General features: G+C 43.8%; 1 protein-coding gene across 1 annotated transcript in view; it reads right to left on the bottom strand.

The window, feature by feature from the left end:
• col5a1 (procollagen, type V, alpha 1) overlaps positions 1-20,710 on the bottom strand; it is a 154,071-nt gene extending 133,361 nt beyond the window's left edge. Inside the window, 1 exon segment of the mRNA XM_083794103.1 lies at positions 20,225-20,710. Coding sequence (XP_083650229.1) covers positions 20,225-20,324 — 100 coding nt within the window. The 5' untranslated portion in view covers positions 20,325-20,710.
• Positions 20,711-22,639: the final 1,929 nt, after the last annotated feature.

Raw genomic sequence — 22,639 nt, 5'->3', positions numbered from 1 at the left:
GTGTGAAAATTGACCTGAACGACACCATCAAAACCATAAAGCCAGACTTCGCCATGCGTGCAACGGTACCTGCAAGGTACCAACATCGCGGATGCGACGCATTAATTGTGAGCTTGAAGGTCTGCTATACTCGTCAGTTCTCGGCACGCAACACACTTACAATACATTTGGCTTCACGGCGCCACCTACAGAGAGGTTATGAACGGGCACGGACAAACCCTCATTGTTCATGACTCTGAATAACCAGCCAGCCGACAAGGAAAGAATAATTGCTCTGAAAACAGAAAGATTGATCTTGTAGTAGAGCTTGAACCTGCAGCTTGACCTTGGTTGTGACCTGAACAATATGAGGTTCACTATGGGCTGCTCAAGTGATGACATCATTAGAGACAAACATCTTGTCTGGGGTCCAACAGGGATCCAAATGGACCCTTTACGGGTCTGTAACTCTTACAGTCAGTATACCAATGGAACCTTTTTTTAACCGTTGGGTCCCCGAACCCCATGTTGAGAACCGGTGTCCGGTTGTAACATGGAAGATCAAACGTTCAGCGGCCTCATTATTAATACCCAAAAATAGCAGATCTACAAGCTCACAACAGGTCTCATGGCTAAAATAGCAGACATTGCTGACATTGTGAGCTTGCTAATACAGAAAGCCTATTTGAGCCGAGGACATAGTGGGCCCTATTTTCGTCAGTGCTAAACCCCTTATGCCTAAATTTCTTTGCCATTTTGAAATTGTTCAAGTAGCGGTAGCCGATCTACATCAACACGTTGTGAGCTTGTAGATCGGCTATCTATGTAAAGCGCCTTGGATAAAGGCACTATATAAATTTACCATTTATTTTACTCAACCGCATGACCAACTGCAACCACTTAAACGTTTTATATAGTTCTACTGTAAATAAATAGCATTGTAGGTCATTGGAACAACTTACACTAAAAGTCTGGATGTATGGGTGGTATACACAGAGTCACCTCAAAACTATGAACTTCAAAAAGACACTGTCAAGAGTTTTAAGGGGGTTTAAGTTAACTTTGTTTTCAGATCTTTATGGGTCTGGTTATGTAGCCAGACATGGGCTGGACCCATGAGATGGCAGCAATAAAAAGTGAGTAATGAACTCATTACAAAAGAAGAATACAAAAAAAAAGAAATAAGTGAAAAATACTGTAAAAGTGAAAAATAAATCCCATTTTCTCTCCCACAGTGTTCTGGTAATGTGAAGCCCGGGAGGGGGGAGGGGAGGGGAGGGGAGGGGAGGGGAGGGCGGCACGATGTGTTTTATTTGTAGAAATATTCTCCACTGCCTTTTTCACACCTCCCTTTCCGTCCGTCTGCAAGTGCCTTTTGTCACTAGATGTGAAACAGTAGCACTAGTGTCAGAACCATACTTCTGTTTTCGGCCCGCTGCCAGGACTGTAGGTCTCTGAAACCCCTCACCCCACCCCTCGCCTTCAACCACACACACACACACACACACACACACACACACACGCGCGCACACAGTTTAGTGACACTCGACTAGACCATCCCTTTTAATAGAAGCAGCCGCCGGGTTCTAGACAACAAGAATTAGGACTTTTCCACAGAAGGGGAGATTAACATTCTTCCGTTTTTCACTGACCCCCCCCCCCCCCCCCCCCCCCCATCCTCCAAGGTCCTTTCCCTTTGAGCGAGGAGCAGCTCTGTAGCAGGCCAGGCAACATGCTTGACCTGGTGCTGAGGACAAGCAGAGTAATTAGCAGCCACGGAGAGGAGAGGACCCTATACTTCTCCGGGAATCAAGTGCATCTAGAGCCCAATGAGAGACTTCCACCTCCTAGAGTGCATCTCAGAATGAGACGGGTGGGAGGAGGAGGGGGGGGGGGGGGGTGGCTGGAAGTCAGGGGCTCTTGACTTCAAACCCCCGCTGTGTTATCCGACTTGGACCGAGGCCAAGCAGTAACGTGTGTGGTGGAATCTGAGCCTGCCAGTCAAATGCCCCCCCCCCCCCCCCCCGGCTTCACTGAATCTCTCTAATGCCTAAATCTAATATGCTCTGTCGTACGTACGTACGGTGGCTGCCTTGTGCCAAAAATAGACGGTCAGCGGTGCACAGTGTAGCCGCTCTGTGGCGCGTAGTCGTGAGCTTGTAGATCGGTTTCCCCGCCGGCACGGGAAAAACGACGTCGCAACGACGAAGTATAAATCTGGCTTAAGTCCAAAAGCTTAGCATGTAACTTCCGGAAAAGATAAAAGCTAATCTCACTTAACCTTTCGGGATCATCCAGTATATTATATGCATACCTTTAAAATATTAAGCATTACCGTAGAGTCTCTATATTGACCCACATTCATGAGAGATGCCGGCATCCTCTCTCTCTCTCTCTCTCTCTCTCTCTCTCTCTCTCGCCTTCCCCGAAACACAAAATACAATTCCATCTGCGTTTGACCCTAAGGTGTTGGTTATGACTTTCATGTGACCAGTCCAGGCAATTATACAGAAGTCATTATGTCTGCTACATTAAACATATTACATAAACAACGGACTTCCTGTCATGGAAGTGGAACACACACACTAGCACGTGCATGCGCGCGCACACACGGGGATGGTCTATCTACGTACAGCATAAACGCGCACGTTAGCTTGAACCTAATTGACACCACGGCTAACCTGATTCACTGGCAGTCAGAGCAGTGTGTTCATTCAGTTTCTTATAGCCTACATGTGCATAGACGCATGCACGCACGCGCACACACACACACACGCACGCACGCACGCACGCACGCACGCACACACGCACGCACACACACACACACACACACACAGATGCAAAAGGTCAGACCTGCAATAACTAAATGTAACAGAGCAACATGCTGAGAAGAAGTCGGCATATATTAGTGACTGAAACTTATACTTTATGACTCCGCTAGTGCCAATCAGGCTTACGAATGATCAGGCGACTACATTTGTACCTTCTCAGGAGAGAAGGGAGGCTTATGAGCAATCACACGGTGGAAAAACGAAACAAACGCTCAGTCGCTTTTGTCCATTTGTAACTTTTGAGGGATAAAGACCCTCAGAATGAACTATATCTGTACCCAGATGTGATGAGAGGGGCAGCCTCAGAGGAGAGGTGGAGACAGAGGTTGAAGAGAGCATTTTGTTTACAAACGCAATGCCCTCATTAGTCATTTCCCTGGTTATGACCAACCCATTCTGAACATTGTTGCCATGTCTGCTTATTATAAGTGACTTTGGGGTTGTTGTTCTGTAAAGTCGCTTGTAAATATTGGTAGTTGCGGGTATATTTTTTCTTCTTTTTTTCCCCTTTTCTTGGCTTATTTCGGCTTGCTTCCTAATGTTGTTTTAGCCAGTGTTTCTCAAATTATATTCATGTCAAGGACACCCAAATGAATACCGTAATTTCCGGACTATAAGGCGCACCTGAATATAAGCCGCACCAGCCAAATTTAGGGAAAATCTCAAATATGTATGTATACAAGCCGCACCGGACTATAAGCCGCAGGTGGCCCCCTAGTGGCCGTCACGTTAGCTCAGAGCCTTAGATGGCTCTGCGTTAGCTGTAAAAATCCATAGATAAGCCGCACCGTTGTATAAGCCGCAGGGTTGAAATCACGGGTAAAAAGTCGCGGCTTATAGTCCGGAAATTACGGTACATGTATTTGCCCGTAGGTCCCCCCATCTGAAGCCATACAACATTTAAAAATAATATTATGTTAAAAAAATATTCCAAATATTTCAAATATTTTATTGAAATAGCAGATCCACAAGCTCACAGTGTGACCTTATAGAACGTGTGCGTGCGTGTGTGTGTGTGTGTGTGTGTGTGTGTGCGCTCATGTGGCCTAGTAAGTAGCTTATTTTGGGCTTCTTTTCGTAGACATGTTTGCCTGTTTCTCTCGGCAACAACAACAACAACAACAACCACCACCACCACTACCGGGCAACACCAGCCTGTGCCGGTGCTGCAGCTCATCATGAGATGAGGGACCGCGTCCAGGCAGCAGGGACATCAAGAACCTAATCACTGAATAACAGGAAACACCGGACAAGATAAAGAACACACAAAGACATGCAGTCAGACATACTGTACTGCATAGAGAGCCAGTGATGGAAAAAGTCATCACATTTTCAGAAAAATAGCAGATCTGCAAGCTCACAACGCGTTGTGAGCGTGTGGATCGGCTATTTTCAAATAGCCAAAGTTTAAATACGGCTGAAGTGGTAATGTGTGTATTCAACCTTCCCCGTGTTTCTTCACTAGTCCGATCCAGAAGAACACAGTTTGCCGGCCACTGATACAGAGCTGACAATGAGGTTATATCTTCCCTTCTTCTCTGGAGTCCTGCCTCAAAGCAGACCAGAGGTATAGAAACAAACAATGAGGTTATATCTTCCCTTCTTCTCTGGAATGCTGCCTCAAAGCAGGTAGAATTTAGAAAACCGACGTCCCCTGATGATGTCATCGCTATAGGAACACAGCATGCATCGGTAAAGCAGGAACTGGCGATGGCAATGAAGGAACGGAAAGTCTGGCGTGGCACTGTGACATCCATGATCTGCACCGCGGGCCAAGGTGCAAAGTGTGCATATGGTTTGTAATAATGCATGATTCGTAATGATTTATGGTCTGTTTTTTGGTTCATGTTCATCATCTGTACATCTTGACATCATTACACGAGCACACTGATGCATGAAGTCTGCTATTCTGTGGGTTTTTGGAGGGCTTCTTGGAGGCATGAATGTATCCGTTGTATTGTTCTGTCTACTGTGTTTGCTGTATGTTGTTCAGTTGGACCCCCTCGAAAACCAAAAAAACGGTTACTTGAGATACATCTCAAGGGGGATATCCTTTTCAATAAAGGTTCATGCAAAGTTTTCAAATAATTGTAATATTCGCCTCTGAGATGTAATGGAGTAGTAGTAAAAGTATTTAAAATTGGAAATACTCCAGTAAAGTAAAATAATAACTGAGTAGTGAGTACAGTATGTGTACTTAGTTCCTTTCCACCATAGAGCCACAGTACAGGCACGCACACGCACACGCACACACACACACACACACACACACACACACACACACACACACACACACACACACACACACACACACACAGAGACAAACTGCCTATGATAGCCGAAACAGAACAGTGATTTGGCAAGTTCTTAACTTCTTTGGCTTTGGTCTCATCTACTCATCTACAAGCTGATCTACAAGATCGTCACGAAGTGGGGGAATATGTAATAATTGTGTCAACAGGGATTGACTATTCACTTCTCTCATAACGTAATGTGTTCCATTGTATCATATAATAAGTTGTACACGCAATGTACAGCCAATCAAATTATTTATCCAGCACACCATTTTGCAATTTGCGTTCAAAACTCTTTCATTTCTTTGACATTTTTAACAAGCCGTTTTGTGTTTGATGGTTCTTCTGACACAAAACAGAAAAACTAACGTTATTGAGAGCTGCTTGTCATGCTGATTATCGGATTGATTTGGAGGCTTTAATACAGCTTGTTTATTTGTCTACTGGAAACACTCACTCTCTGTATTTATAATGTTAATGTTAATGTTGCGTGTGCCACGTTCAAAGTTCAAAGACACATGCGTGTAATTTGGCAGGTCAAATTGTTCTGGCTAACTTGCTTGCTGTTTACTACATCAGAACTATGACGACCACAATGGAAATGGGCATTAATTGACATTATTTGCTTATTGCTATTGGCTCCCGTATTTTTGCTCCACTGTAGCAGTCCTCCTACTTATAAAGTAATATTTATAAAGCTTTCATAAGCTGCACAACGACAAGCACATTGTTGCTGTTCGAAAACCTTGTATGGCCAAAACCGTTACTTTCCAGGAAATGGGGTGGAAAAAGCTGTCTTTCAAATGGATCAAATGTAGAACACAAACCCCACAGACAGAATTAACCACTTAGTTTCAAGACAAGGTTTCTGCCAGACCAGCAGTGTTATAAATGATGATTAAAAGTAAGTTACGATTTTCAAGAAATTCCAAGACTCCAACAGCAGGCTAAAGTGTGCGATAAACAATTTGTAGCCATTATGGAAGACCCCCCCTCTCTATCCACACACCCTTTCATAGCACCCCTCAGTCACCACTGGCTAGCCTCCATGTGCACGCTGCAGTTGGACACTGCAGCGTATCCCTCTGAGACCGCCTGTGGCTATAATAATGTAGCCTGGCTAATAAGCCAGACCGAATCAGCCGTTGGCAAAACAAAATTGCCTGCCGGCGACAGTGTTGTGTGATATTAGTCTGGCTTATTAGCCAGGCTATTAATAATGGTGACGATGTTCCAGTGCCAGAGACAGTGAACTCTTCACAGACACAACAACAAGTTGGGTAGTGATGGGATACTAGGCCACGATTTTGCCAGGGATTTTCAACCGATTGTGAACGAGGGAGGGACCAATACCCTGACTTACAATCAACCTGGGGACCACTGTTGTGTTGGGTGGGGATATGGGCTAAGTTTATAGTGCTTTTGTTACACTTGCTATGCATCCCATGTGTGTACATCCCACTGTTACTCAACCAATGGTCCATTGACTACTAATAATTTCCTAATAATAATGATGACACAACCAGACAATCCGGTGCACTCCCCCCTCGTGAGATTCAATTCTGTTGAATTTCTTGACCTCTGACTTGTCAGTAAATGACTACAGATAACACATTACTAAGTAAACGCATGGTCAGGGACCACACCCAATACCTCCATGGACCACCAGTGGTCCACGGACCACCTGTTGAAAACCCCTGCTTTTTTAGAACAACAACAGGACTGAGAGACGAGTTAACAAGACGGAGCCTAATAGCGACATGGTTGTATGTTGTCAGTCTATGGCGTCAGTCACCTGCAGTAGGATGCACTGTACTGTATCTATGATGTGTGACTCCATGCCGTTGCTGTCATATATCTCCATATTCTAACGCCCTAGAGGGCCCTATTCGACGCCCTACTTGATCATACTGTCCTGTGAAAAGTCCTGTGAAGAGTTAACCGTTTTTTTCCACCCAACAGAGACGATAATTATGTGGGCAAAGGTTTCAGCCAGATCCAACTGCCTTTGACTTCCATTATTTAATTAAACTAAATATTTCACAAAACACATGTTGGAATTTGACTGTGATTGAGTCTAGTGGTTTGCTTGATTAACCAGGCTCAGACAAACAAAAACACACACGCACGAGAAAAAAAACGCACGCACACGCGCGCACGCACATCTTCCATCCAGACGTCTCTGCCTCCTACAGAACCATGGCGTAAAAGAAAAAGGAAAAAAAGAAGGAAATCTGTGAAGTTGGCCTTTAAGCTGGACTCATTGCTTTAACAGTGGCGAGACAGATGGTTTACTTCACATCCTCCAGCTCAGCGCAGCAGAGATAAATCACTGTCTGATGTCTGCTCTCTGCTGTAAAACTACCATGGAAAGAATGACTCCGGCTTCCACAGTGTGCTCGACTTCCACCGCAACTGTAGAAACATACACTGTATACTAGCATTCTTCAAGCACGTCAGTGTGATAACATTTTTTTCCATTAACCACTAACCCGAGCATCCCTATTCTGAGGGGAACTTTAGCCCGAATACAGCATATAGCAGATCTACAAGCTTGTAGATTAGGGCTATTTTTGACAAAGCGGTTTGGTGTAGAGGGGGAAAAGAGCGGTTAAATGTCTGAAAATACACGTTAACATGGAATCCAACTGATGATAATGCTCTCAAACAAGTCTATGGAGCTATCGATGAAATCTGAAAACACAATATGTAGTGGCCTGAGAGATGAACTAACGGCAAGGGGGTCATTCAAAAGGCCAGGGTTTATCTTCCAAGCATCAGGAATGCCCTCAGCAAATGTCATGGTAATCCACCCATTAGATTTAGAGATATCATTTAGTGCCAGTGGAAAGTTTGGCCTAGGGGCAGAGGCAGAGCAAGGGTCATGGGGTTACCAAAATCATTATGGTTTATTCTCCACAGAACATGAATCAATGCGGTCAGCATTGTAAGTCATGGAAATCCATCCATTACACTTTGAGAGATCTTGTATGCAAGTGAGATGTTTGGCCTAAGGGTGGTAGGGGAGTAGAGGGGAGTCACTAGAGGGGAGTCATCAATATACATTAAGTAGGTTTGATCCGCCATGGAAGGAAATATCGTGCCACAAAACCACGCAACATAAGTTGCATCGCAACTCCGAGTGTTAACTTACAACACTGTTTAGCCACAATCGTAGCTAGCCAGTAGCATTTTGCAGAAATGTCATCAGGATAAACTGTAGCCTATATAAGCTGTGGCAGGATGGCCAAACACAAGTCAAGTCTCCAGGCAGCAGGCGAGTGTGCGTTAACGATTCCAGCAGCTGGTCTGCTGCTATAAGTTTACTGCCTTTATTGGGGTCTCACTCTATTGTGAAGCAAACACACATCACACACAGTCACACAACACCCTGGCAGTAGCTATAGCTAGCCTGGGGAATGCATACCGTTTTCGGGGGTTTATGATCCGGTTGGGAGCGGATGGTAACCTACGTCATTGTAGTCATCAGGCCGGAACGACCAAACCTCACTCAGTAACACCCCAAATCCACCGTGATCGTCAAGGGCATCGTCAATGAAAGCCTTGATGCAGCGGATGAATCTCACACGTTTCTTCAAGTACTTCTTGGAATAGTCTGTTCAGTATAATCTATATGTTATTCCATGTTGCTATCCATTATATGCATCTTTCAAAATAAGAGCAAATGTTGCAGTTTTAACTCAGATTCCACCACAGCTATAGCTGTCAGCTGAAGGGCAACATAGATGATAACAATGGCACAACAATGGCTCCCCAGGCGTTCTGAGATTAGTTTGCCCAATATGTCACCTGGCTGCAAGGCAACCTCTGAAGCAGCAGCAGTCTGCAGTGGCACTTTGTGGTATGATCAGCCCCTAAGAGAGGCACTGGGGGACTACAAGGGGAATGATAAGACTGTCACCGTCATGAAAAATAAGCACAAGGCGCTGCAAAAGTGAATGAGTATATCTGTTTGTTTGTTTGTTTGTTTGCTGGTCAGGGCCAGATGGCAACACAAACCGATAACAGCTTGGTTTGTTTGTTTGTTTTTTCAGTGATCAGCAAACACTGGCAATCATAGAACCAGGACAGGGGCGGCTAATGCTTTATATTATTTAATTAGAGCCATTGTTTTCCATTGTGTTCGATAGAATAAACACCAAGAAAATAATTGATAATTGCAGACCTAATTGCTCTTACATTTTGATAGTCTCAAAATGTGTCAAAGTGGATCTTAAAATTGGCAAAGGGTCAACAAACATGTTCCGAAAGATTATAACTATATCTGTAAACATTATCCATTTCTAGAAAGACCAAATCCTTTCATGACATCGTCAGTGAACTCCATGACCCCCAGATGTTTTCCAGGAAACGTTTGTCACTCAGCCACTGAAAACAATCTGTCAGAGATCTGTACTTCAAACTGCATCTGCGCTCGCAGCGCAGAGCCCATGTTTCTCTGGGAGGATCGCTGGGAAAGAAATAGCAGATCTACAAGCTCACACCGCGTCACAACTCGCCACATTCTGAGCTTGTAGATCGATTTGGTGTAGACTGAAGAAGTACACAGAGCCAACTCAGGACCGCCCAGGTTCCATCCTGAGTCTAGAGCGGTCACCACCATATGTCAACATCAGTACTGGCAAAATATAACTATTTGAAATTAAAGCACAACAAAATGTGCTTAGTTAGTAATGCCGCTCTTCCTGCTTCTGAGGAAATGACATTAGCCCCTTGAAATGGGTGCTTTGGGTTCAAACAGCAGGTTACTGTAGCCTATATGTATATAGACATCAAAGCCAAGACTATTTGGAGATGGTCACTGTGATATAAATGATATCCACCATCATGAACTGAACCTTTTAGCCCCAAATCATGATGAAACTTAACAACTTGAACCCTAAGTGCCCTTATATTCTGGTGTATGTAAACACCCATAGCCCATCTACAAGCTCACAACGCAATGAAAGCAGGATGGGTTGGGAGCTTGTAGATCGGCTATTGTCTGGTACTAAGGAGAAGTGAGCAGTATCTCTGCAGCGCTCAGGGACCAACTCCAGGTTCTAATGCCAGTAGCCGGGTCAAGGGCACAGGCAGGAGTCTACCTAACATGCTCTCTTTTGGTTACTTAGCGTAGAGCGACACAGCAGGAGGTTGCAGAGTATAGAGCCCTGGGAGACTCCGGTTAACCCAAAGTATAGGGTTTATAAAATCGACTTTTCCGATGCCACAATTCTCAGACTCATTGTCTCTTCCTTCGTTATTTTACACTGCCTTCGGACTGGTCTCTTGGTTTGCCATCATTATATTTATATTTCCGTTCCGTTGGAAATACTGTACAAGCAAAATCAAATCTACGGTAGCGTGGATGCCGATTGTTGAACCAACTAATAAACTATGTGGTAGTGTGTCTTTCCATTCCAACTTCCATTACTTTGTCACCTAATAAAGTAAAACAAGAAAATAGAATATGGTTAAGAAGAATGAAGTAGCCTAAATGGGTTTCTGGAGAAACCATAGAGGCGAATCATCCTATTTCCCCCAGTAGAGAAAATTGCTTGTGCTTCGGTAATTCTACTGGCCAGGCTGTGGCTAGGCCCATACTGAGGAAGGGGACTGTGGTTGGAAAACATGACTCATCCATTGGTTTCCATGCTCTGTGATTATAATACCCCATAACAGAGCAGTACTGTTAGCCCTCTGAAGCAAGGCTCTGCGCGTCTCTGAGAAGACTGCTGGACCTGAAGCTTCCTCTGGACTGCTTCACAGACCACATGCTGTTAACAACGCACATTTTTAGAAGACGGCAAGAAAATGTGACATAAGAATTCCCATTAACACTTTTTTTCTCCTTTTCTTTCACGCCGCTGATGTACTTGTGTTGGAATTTCACGTCACAATTTCCATATTTTAACAGCAGACGCTCGCCGTGCCAGAACAACGGCGTTGTGTTCAAAAAAACTTTGCGTGGGGGCAACGAGTTCAGTTCACATCACTTTAGAAAACGGAATATTCAAATTTAAAGCTGAAATCCATATGTTTTATGTCCGAAATGGGATTTGAACCCGTGTCTCCCGCACAAGAGACTTTCCTTTTACTTTCTGTGCTGTCACTGCTGTTAGTATCCTACTGGCTCACCTGCCAGTGAGGAGCCCCCACCGGGAGGGCGTACTGTTGAATCCTACACTGGCTCACCTGCCAGTGAGGAGCCCCCACCAGGAGGATATCCTACTGGCTCACCTGCCAGTGAGGAGCCCCCACCGGGAGGGCGTACTGTTGTATCCTATACTGGCTCACCTGCCAGTGAGGAGCCCCCACCAGGAGGATATCCTACTGGCTCACCTGCCAGTGAGGAGCCCCCACCAGGAGGATATCCTACTGGCTCACCTGCCAGTGAGGAGCCCCCACCAGGAGGATATCCTACTGGCTCACCTGCCAGTGAGGAGCCCCCACCAGGAGGATATCCTACTGGCTCACCTGCCAGTGAGGAGCCCCCACCAGGAGGATATCCTACTGGCTCACCTGCCAGTGAGGAGCCCCCACCAGGAGGATATCCTACTGGCTCACCTGCCAGTGAGGAGCCCCCACCAGGAGGATATCCTACTGTCTCACCTGCCAGTGAGGAGCCCCCACCAGGAGGATATCCTACTGGCTCACCTGCCAGTGAGGAGCCCCCACCAGGAGGACATAGAGCCATCGTCCTGCCTCTCCCTGCTGACAGGTGCCGCCTGAGCCCGTCAGAGTACATGGATGACCAATATCACCCTTTCTCCCACTCCGGTTGTCCAGGGGAGATATTGTACAGTACTTGACAACCAGCCTGACACCAGAGTATAATGTCTCCATGGAAGAGTAGGGAGACCAACTCCATCTACTGAAGACGTGCTAGTTATTTTTAATTAACATACTCTACCATACAGAATAAAATTGTGTTTTATTCATTAAAATAGGACGCGCAGATTTAAACAGGTTTTTTTTCCCCTGCAAGTTCTTGTAACATCGTGTTATGTTATCGGGCAATAGATCTGATTCATATAGTCATAATAAAGCATGTTTAAGATCTGCAGGCCTTTTCCACAATGCCTGCATTTATGGTCTTAAGTGGCACGTGCAATTTGCAGGGTCACTGTCTCCCTCCACAGTCTGGCTAGCTCAAATTCCTTCCTGTGCACCATGGCGACAGCAGAGCCACACACACAAGAAGAAGGAAAGCACGTTTTCACACCACTTATCTGATTGCGCCAAACAGAGCTCCCAGATTCCCACTTTCATGTGAAGGAGAAATAATCCACAGTGCCCCTCAGATTACATATGAAACACACTCGATATTCACTGAGAAATCTCACGTTTTTTTACGACTTTCATCATCTTGTATGTCTAGTTTCTGGCACCACTGTCTGACCAAGTCAGTCTCAGAGGTTGGGCTTATTCCAGTATTCTGGCCGTGACGTCTATTGGTGGCCAAAGCACAAAGTTCTGCTACAACTGCATAAGCTATGATTCTGTTATTACCGTAAGAGAGACCCACACAGCCAATTATTGCTACCAGAACTTGGAAGACACTGATCATTGCATTGCTAAGCAACACGCTTGTCAGCACAATAACTGCTGGCAGCTTGTCTAGTATACTGTATATTATCATCAGTTGATTTTTTTATTTCATACTGATTAATGTATTGGTATAGTGAGTGAGATCATGGGGGGGGGGGGGGGTGCTGGCCACAGAGCATCCACGCAGCTCCGTCTTAAGGGCACGTTGTGGCATGCATGGCTACTGTACAGTACTTATTTCTCGTCCTGTGTGCAACATAGAATCATTGGATGATTGATGATTGTTATTGTAAGGGTGGGATCAGCTGTCATAAGCCTATAAGATTGGCATCAATCGCAGTGTGGTAAAGAAACATGCTATTGAGTTATGCAATTGCAAAATAACTTTTGTATTGCCATTTTGCAACAGTAATCAGTGTGCGTGAGCCAAGATGACGCTTTATCAGCATAATATAAACTAAAGAACCCTGTATGCTTTGTTTTCCGGAGTCCCCCACAGGTCTATACTAGGCCTGCACCTTTCCCCCCCCCCCTCTAGACCAACCAACAGCACTGCCAACTCACAGCGCATTGCGTACTTGTGGCACATTGTGAGCTTGATCAGCTTTGCCAATTGTTGGCCTCAGAATAGAGACGCTAGGGTTCGTGTGGTTAAGCCCATCAGCTTTAATGAAGCAGTTCTAAATCATGGCTCAGCTGATGTGGTCTTTCTATTGCAAACATTGCCAACATGTGCTAGATCCCTGATCCAAGTGGACAGCAGTGCTGGTCAATGGCAACTCTTCACTTGCAGAGAAGTCTACGGCTAAAGCTATACACATCGATTCAGATTTCTCAAATAAACGTGTTTCTAGTTTCCACAGTCTGTATACTTTCATGACAATCAAAACGTCATGACAATCAAAACGTCATGACAATCAAAACCATAATCTAGCAAAAGCTTTAGGAAACGTTCAACCTTTCCAAAATGTTTTGTAAATAAGCAAAATGCATGCATTGTCTTATGAGCAATGCTTGCATTGGCTCTGACTTCGTTAAGGTTTCCTTAACAAATAGAAACCGACAAAATAGACATTTTCAATGTCGAAAAAGAATGTGCCAAAGCAGTTCGGCTAAAGGTTACAAACATATTCAGGATTGAGCAGACAGGTGCAGACAGATAGTGCTACCTGTTGTACTTATGTTCACTAATCTTTCACTAATCTGTCGGGTGGAAACCTTGTATGTCCAAAATAATCTGTGTTCCAATGCATGATCCAATTAGTTAGTATTTAGCAGACTCTCTATAGAGTATGGACAGAGTTACGACATTGAGGGGGCAGAAAACAGCCCGGTCACGTGGTTCATGTACTCGCGCGAGCCCATAGACTCCAATGCATTCCGATTCCGTAAACTTCCGGTGTCCCTATTCGCCAATAGAAGTCTATGTAGAAGACTGGACTGGCCCCATGAAGTGAACAGAGTTGTCGTAACTCTGTCTTACTCTATGGCTCTGGTATTTTAGTAACAAGCTCTTAATACTTTTCATTGGTTACATTAATTTATTCATAAAACTCACAGACAGACTTGACCAAGACTTGTCAGCCTGGCCTCCAAAATCTTTCCAAAACGTTTTTAAAGGGGGGAAAAAAGGATACAAGGTTTCTGCGTGACAGCGAAGACATTATTCATGAAGGGGGAGCGTTTCAGATGTAAAAAAGGTTCCTGAATAGAAACCAGCTGTGGGCCAGTTGTATTCCACTGTTAACCCCATCATAAAGCTGCTCTCCTTTAAACAAAAAGAGCCTTTTAATGACCGGGGGGGTCGCGTATATCTGCAAACCTGGCTGAAATGCCAGCTATTGTTAAGACCTTCACAAACCCCAACAGGGACAATACAGCTGTTTTATTCCCCCCACCTCCCCCACACACTTCTACTGAACAGAACTCGTCTCTAAAAAAGAATCAGCACGGAATAGTGTATTTTTCTTTTGAAAAATGAAACAGTATTTTTTCACGGGTCCTTGTTCCACCAGGACCGGGACAAAAACATCTGGAACACATTTTTTCTGCCTTTTTCTGGGATCTGGGCAGACGGCACAATGGCGCTTATCGGATCCAGATGTGAACGAGCACAGTGAAACAACAAGGCCTTTTTACTTATTCTCCCTATTTTTTAAAAGAAGCATAAGGGGGAAAAAACTCATTTCAAATCCTGATACAAAAAGCATAAATCACTAAATTGTGAATCAAACTTTCTGACACCGTCCATCATACACCGGGTCGTTTCAGCCATGTGTCTAGCTCAAGGTTATATAGGCATCAGTGTGGCTTTGGCACCAATCCACCTATGTTTTCATTTGCACATGGCATTCAAAGAATGTTATTTCAAAATGTTCGATGAATAAAGTAGTTTGACAAGTTCCTTTCTAATCATATGGGAATGCTTCCTATTGACACAGTATAGGCCATTAAGAAAAAACCTATTTTCTTAATTAATCATAACAAACTGGGGGGGGGGGGGGGGGGAAGACAAAACTTTGAAATGTTTTTGAAGCTTTCTGAAAAGGTTCCATTGATTGTAGGCAGGGGTACTTTAACTTTAACGTCTATTAAAAGGTCCACCTATACAATATACACCCACTGCCGGTTCAAACCAGGTATCTCAGCAGAACAATAAACTGTCACGACAATAAACTGCTTCGAATTGTTGAGTGAGTTCCCAGAAAGTTAAAAAAATAAAGAACTTTCATATTACCTACTGACTGTATGCTTCCTACTCATGTGACGTTTATAGAACTGTATAATACAATGCAGGACAGAAAAAGTTAGAAAATAAATATAATCCTGGAATAAGCTACTCTCTCTCTCGCAAGCACACACACAGACACGCCCCTCCAGACGACGTCAAGACTTATGTTTCGATAACTTTGATCCTACAGCATTCCTTTCTTAATCGCAACGACGCGGTAAAACCTGACAGTGGTGGCAATATTAAAGTCACAACCTTCAACCTTTGACCCCCGACCCCTTCAAACCCATGTCTTATTGCCCTCCTGCGGCAACAAGTCTCCACTTGGATTTAAAACAAGGGTTTCCTCAGTGATGTCATAAGCCACTCTGAAGGAAAGGCTTTGTGGGGCCAGTTAATTCTGCATGGAGACTATTCAGGATGAAAGAAAATAGAGTTTACAGTGGCACCAATAATTCTGTAAAACTGAAACTGTTAATAATATCAGTGATGCTTTAAAGCAGTGGTCATATCCAAGGCCCCTTATTTATTCTGCGTTTGAGCAATGGACCACCATTCGACAACAATGTCGGTCAAAATAACAATTCTTCCACATTCTCTAATTGTCTAGACTTGTAAATTAAGTAACGCAGATGTTTAACAATAATGTAACTCTTGAGAGCGTAACATTAAACCAAATGGACCCGTGTAAGGATCCATTTGGTTTCATTTTACACTCTCAAGAGATAAAGACCTAATAAGAGTCCATTTGGTTACCAACTCCATCATTAAGCTGGGGACCACCCGGGACCCCCTCTCAAGGACTACTGGTGGTCCCCGGACCACTGGTTGAAAAACTGCTTTAAAGGCAATGAACAAGGCCTTAGTACTGTACTTAGTGCACTATCTCTTCCTGAAAAACTTAAGCAGACTCTACAGTAAGAAACATTAATATCAGAGTGACATGTATGGAATACTAAGCTGGAATGTCAGTTCCCTGAACGCCATAATGATCATTTTTCATCATTGTCAAGCTATTTAGTATATTTTGCAGTTTTCCTGCTTGAAAGGGATGGCACAGACCATAAGGAGATTTTAACTGGGTTTCACTCATACAATGACCACACAGTTTCCTTCTTTTTACTCTTCTTTACTTTGTTTGTAGTTGAGTACAGTTGTACATGCATGGGCATTGAGTAAGCAAGTCAGTAAGGTGAAAAACCTTAAAGGGAAAATAAAAAAGAACTAATGTAAGTATCTATGCAGTGCTCATTAATATCATGTAGGCTACTATTCGGGTAATGAGCACATGAGGAGGGACGTGATTAATTTATAATATAGCTTAATATTTGAGCATCAACCACTCTGCTTATCCAAATACTTAATTAATTATGGTGCCAGGAACTGAATCAGGTCATTTATACAAACAGTCCATTTTGAGTGACAGAATGGTTCCATTGGTCCAGGTGACTATTCACCTTTTTCCTGGGCTGTGTGCTCCAGTTCCTGTTGATTTCATTGGATATCATTGGTCATCTGACCAGTTTCACTGGCTTCCATTGGATCAAATCGACAGGAACTGGAGCACACACAGCCCAGGAAAAAGGTGAATAGTGATGCTGGTCTCAAACATGGAAGCCTTGCTTGGAACGTGATTGGACATGTAGGTGGAGCAAAGGGGGTCACCTGGTTCAGAATCGTTAACTGCTGACAAAATGTGTGGTAATTCTGTCTACTTACTAACATAACCACCCTGTTTACCTGCCCCCGGTGGGGGATAAGATACTTTCACAAGCAGTAAATCTCAAGTGTAATGGTCGAAACACGTCATGGTTCATCGTTTGATCAAAGTCATTCTCGTGTGTTGTAAAGAAAACACATACATTATTTCATGATGTGAAAACCCATTAATTGCTGCTCGCAATCGAGTAGTAAAGTGTAACAATCCAGGATGTGCAGCAGCAGCAGCAGCATCACCTTTAACAAGACTCTGATTGCATTCGGTCGGTTTTTTAAGAGTCGATTAAAATCCAGCCAGCAGCATAAAATAAGATTGAGTCATCCAAACTCATTAAAACTCCAGTTCAACTCTGTCGTCAGAAATGACCTGCAAGCATCCACCCATTGCACAGATGTTTAAGCTCCGTTAATGAGCAACGTATCGTATATAGCTCAATATACAGTACAGGATTGATTCGAAATACACTAGAAGTGTGTATAGTTAAACAATTATGCTTTATTTATGTAATGCAATGATTCTGAAAAGTGGCGTCCAGGCAGGGTCCCTCAGCTGAAGGTTCCTTGAGGGGAATCCAATAAATCTCAGTTAAGGGGGTCCGTCCGCCTTGGAATTGACAAGATTGAGAACCACTGATGTATCCAATGTAATGTTACTTTAAGCCATTTTGGGCTGGAACCCCTTTTGGTGTTAGCATTATGTTATGTTTTAGCTATTTAAAAATAGCAGATCTACAAGCTCATAGCGCGCCACCGAGTGGCGGGCTACGAGCTTGTAGGTCTGCTATTTTTGAAATAAGTATTGGCTTCTGGGGGGTCCCTGGAACTACATATTTTGAGATGGGGGTCTGTGGCCCAATAGAGATAATTCTGGGGGTCCTTGACATGAAAAGGGTTGAGCACCACTGACATAGAAACATGGGTTTTTCAGAAAAATTTTAGATGTTTAGAAGCCTTTTTTTTTAATCGACCTCAGTCCAAAATGGGTTAATCAGTCAATCCCCCCCCAAAAAAAATGAAGAGAGGAAGCATCTGGTCAAGTCATGCACAAGACAAGTCATCACATTCTTATTTGGACCTACAGTCGGTCAGTCCCATCCAGGCCCAGCTGTAGCAGACATAGCACTGTCCACTGAGGTATGTGGACAGAGCAGGCCATCTGTTTACCTTGCAGGGTCTGTGACAGCAGACACAAGACCACCTACCAAGCTCCTTGTAGTGGATGAAAGCCAGCCTGACACATTATCATGCATTACTACATACATTGCTTCTCAAACATTCCCATGCCAAGGAAGGGGGACCCCCATAAATTGGTACGTGTCGAGTTGCAGACCCCTCCCATTTGAAACGATGTGGTGGTATACCGGGAGAGCCCGGGAGGGACTGGACCCCATAAGAGAGGATCTTATGGGTGTTATTAATTATTGTCTGTCTTTAAATGTCTTGAACTGAATACACAGGAAGACCACAACTGAAACAAGCCTCGCTTTTTTTGTGATTTCATTATAACGATCATTGTAAAGTCGTATATACCTACTATTTGTAAACCGTTTAAAGTATTCAATAAATAAATAAAAAGTGTATAAACTGTATGCGCAGAGAGAAAAAATATGAATAGCCATTGTTATACAGTAGCTGACATTCTCTCATTGTGCACCTTATAGCTGGTGAAATTATAGTGAATTTTTAACTTAAACCTATAGTGTCCCTATATTTTGTGGATGTCATTATAGGCAAAAATGTGTTTGTAGAGCTTGTAGAGTAAGATATTTGTTTAAATGGTGCTTAAGTGTTCAAACTGTTCCTCATTTTGCTGGGGACCCCCTGGAGCCCCCCCTCCCCCACCCCGTTCAAGGACCCCTTGGGGTTTCCAGACCCCACATTGAGGGCCACTGCATTACATCAACATTGAATCTGTCAACAGCCTTCAAACAGGGGGAACCAACATGGCAACCCGATTCCTGTATGCAAGTATAGGCTCTGGAGATAATGAGAGATAAGCTCCGGCAATGTAAACGTATGTTTCCCATACCAATAAAGAAACCTCTGTCGTGAATAGGATAGAATTGATAAGGACACAGCATGCCTACTTAATTTAAGGCTGTACTGTATAGTAGCCTACATGGGCATGAATTCGTTTCAATTTAATGATGTTCTGCTCAACAGTTTGGTGTTAATAATACAACTGGTAAAAGAGTGCAGGCCTTTCAATTATAACCTGCTGCATGGTGTGAATTGCTACATGCATCAGATTGCATCCTGTGTCTTGCACCTTTAGGCGGCTCCACCCTTCCACTTAAGACAAGCTAGCTAGGACCCTGCCTTCCTTCTCATAATAGCTGGCCTCATGCCTGGAAAAAGCAAGCATCCCTTCAATGTGTATTAAAAGAAGGAGGGAAAAAAACCATGCTTATTAACAGCACTGTCTCCATTACAACTGGATGATGTGCATTTAAAAAAAAAGCATGTCAACTTCTCTTGATTTCTTTATATGGTTGATATCTGACACATGTATGATCACATACCATTGAATCAGTACCAAATTACCAATTGTGTTATACTCAATTAAGGCAGATTGATAGCACACTGTTGCATTTCTTCAGGCTGTGTCTTGCCCTTCGCCTATAAAAAGCATGGAGTTGTCGGATGCTCAAATAGTCAAATACATTATGTCAGTGACATATAAGTTGTTCTGAGACAGACTCAGAGCTTCTGACATAGCCTCTAAGCCTAAGTCATATGCTGTGTCCAATCGTTTAGACACAGAAAATCAACTTCCATCCACCATCCAGGGCCATAACATAGCAGCTCATCCCAAAGTAAAAGAATGCGCATCTGCGGCATCTCCTTTAGTAACTCCCAAATACTGACATCATGGCTGGCAGTTTAGACGTGAACAATGGGGTTTATGAAGCAATTCCAAAGGATAAAAGCAATACAAAGCAAAATATGAGTTCAGATGGAGAGGGGCGGAGTGACTCTGGAACTCGTTTGCAAACTTTTTTTCCCCTTTTCTTTTCTTTGCTCTGGTCCAAAAAGCGTGCCTGCCTGCGAGCGGCTGCAGGAATTGTGCGCAGCCAGAGAGAAGTGAATCTTCAAACTAACTAACCCGAACAGCTTACCTGAACTTGCTTGCGATGTGACAAAAAGCAGGATCACCGCTAGAGTCATCTGAGCGTCCCTTAACCTCCGTTTTACTTTCCATCTTATATGGGTATCCATGACCGCCGCTCAGTCAGTGACGTCCACGGTCGGGCAAGTGGATGAAAAAAAAAACTTTTCTTCTCTGCGAAGAAACAACTGGATATGATAAGGGTGGCTACTTCTGCTCAGGAGAGAAGTATAAAAAGAAGCCAAACTGCCAGAGAAAAGAGAGAGGGGGGGTATCGTTTTGTTGCTCAAGCAGCCATAAGTAGTTCAGTGGGGGGTTTCCTCCAGATAAACGTTGAAAAGGGACGGGACACCCTTCTCACCCACTTGCGTCCTCCTCTGCGCTCTCCTCTGCGCTCCTAGTCTGAAGTATCCTGCTTCTGCCGAGACTCCGTCCGAGCAGAGACGTGGTGGTTAACTTGCCCCCCTCTTTACGGTCTCACAGCAGCCAGGGAGGGGAGAGGCCTTCCCAAAAAGAAGTTCCAACGAGAGGGGGAGAGAGTTAGAGGAGAACAAACCTTTCCCCCTGCGCCTGCTGTCACTCACTTTGCGGGACAGCGGGGGCGGGCAAATCAGAGGAGTCGGTGGGCCAGAGGCAGCGCTGTTATTGGTCGTTGTTGTGTGTGGGGAGGACGGAACGGGACGGGAAGAAAAAGTTGGGAGAAAGTTTTTTTTTTTGACGCCTACATTTTTATTGCGCTCGAGTCTTCTTAGGAGTCTATTCCCACTTTCACAGCAATAGAACATCCGCTGTTTAAATTCTAGGTGAGCAGCAGAGCGGGAAAAGTAGGCTGAATAAAGTAGGATCATATCATACACAACAGACAACACCATAGGCTATAGCTTTCTGATAAGAATTAAACATCAGTGAGTGCACAAACATGTTGGAGGCTGAGCTGAGAAATTGTTCAAATCAATTTCAAAATATTTCCAAGCCCTTTTCTGAGAATTACAAATGTCTTGTATGATAGTGCCCAGCTTCAGGCCAATATAGGCATATTCTCTACAGTCTACAATATACCAAAGTAGAGTGTCTTCTCCCATCCACCCCCCAAAAAAGCACGCATGAATGAATGCCCAGTTTTCTGAGGGAAAATAAGCCCAGTCATATGAAGTGCCCAGTCTTCTGCATGCCATATCCTGCAATGTTGCATCTGAAACTACAGTACGGATACTTGGCTATACAATATAGGCTACTGTAAGTTGTTGCATCATTAAATAAAAAGGATATAATAAGGTCTTGCTCTATTTATTTCACTTTATATGGAATTAGCTGTGCTCTCTAAATACAGACGAAATGTGCAATGCCACACTCAAGAGACAGTCTAATGAAGCAGCGTGGACTCCTCATGCATAGGAGGAAGCATGAGGTCAGCATGAGGTCAGTCCACACTAGGAGCGTTTTGCATTGTTTGTTTTTTATGTGGCATTTCTTCCTCAGCCTAGTTGGAATTAAATATGCGAGCACATGCAGTTTCATGATTTGTGGCATTTTGTACAAAACGGGCCACTCCTGAAAACTTAGGAAGCCAATTATATATTATGTATAGCCAATCAGGATGGAATATGAGAAATAAATACTAGACCTGTCTTGATCACGTGACTATAGAGATCATGTTGATTAGAGTAAAATTTTGATAAAATCTGAAGGAGAAATAACCAAAAAATGAAAAATACATGATGGCAAAGGTTTGTCCTTGGCCTCTAGGGAGTGTGCATACAAAGCTTTACACAGATCGGTGCAGTTATAGATAAAAACACAAATAGGCCAGTTAAAGCATGAGACTGATTTGTGTGTGCGAAAGTTCATGGAAATCACACAATGTGTTCATGATTTGCGGCACTTATAGTTCAAAATGGAGTACTACTGTGAACTTTTGAAGCCAATCTTAGACAATCAGGATATATAAGAAATCTGAAAGACCCGTTACGTGTAATGGCTATATAGAGAGACTGTGTACTAATTTGCGTGATGTTTGGACAAAATCTGTAGGTGTACCGTCCAAAAAATGGTTTAGCAAAAATTGGCCTCCTGGTGGCGCTATAACAGGCCCATGTGAAAACTTTAGGGGAGAGGTCTAGCTTTGGCATCCAGGGAGACAGTGAGTTTGGCTGTGATCAAGCCAACGGTGCCAGTGAATCGCTGTTCACAGACGAACGGACGGTAGGACGGACACACACATACGGATGGACGGACGGACAGACGGACGGACTGAGCGCAAAACATACTCCCGGTCCCCCCATGCTGCCTTCGGCCTGGTGGAGACAATGATGGAGGGCCGTGTGCATCTTCAGAGCATGTTTATTTTAATGATCAATCAATCGTGTTCTGGCTTGGTCGCTTGGATTAATGGAACTCTGAACTAACATAGTATACTTTAAGTTCC

The sequence above is a fragment of the Protomyctophum parallelum genome (genome assembly GCF_964188405.1).
Source record: "Protomyctophum parallelum genome assembly, chromosome: 21".
NCBI classification, from domain to species: Eukaryota; Metazoa; Chordata; class Actinopteri; order Myctophiformes; family Myctophidae; genus Protomyctophum; species Protomyctophum parallelum.
The sequence above is the reverse complement of the archived record's forward strand: the minus strand, read 5'-3'. Positions and strand labels throughout refer to the sequence as shown.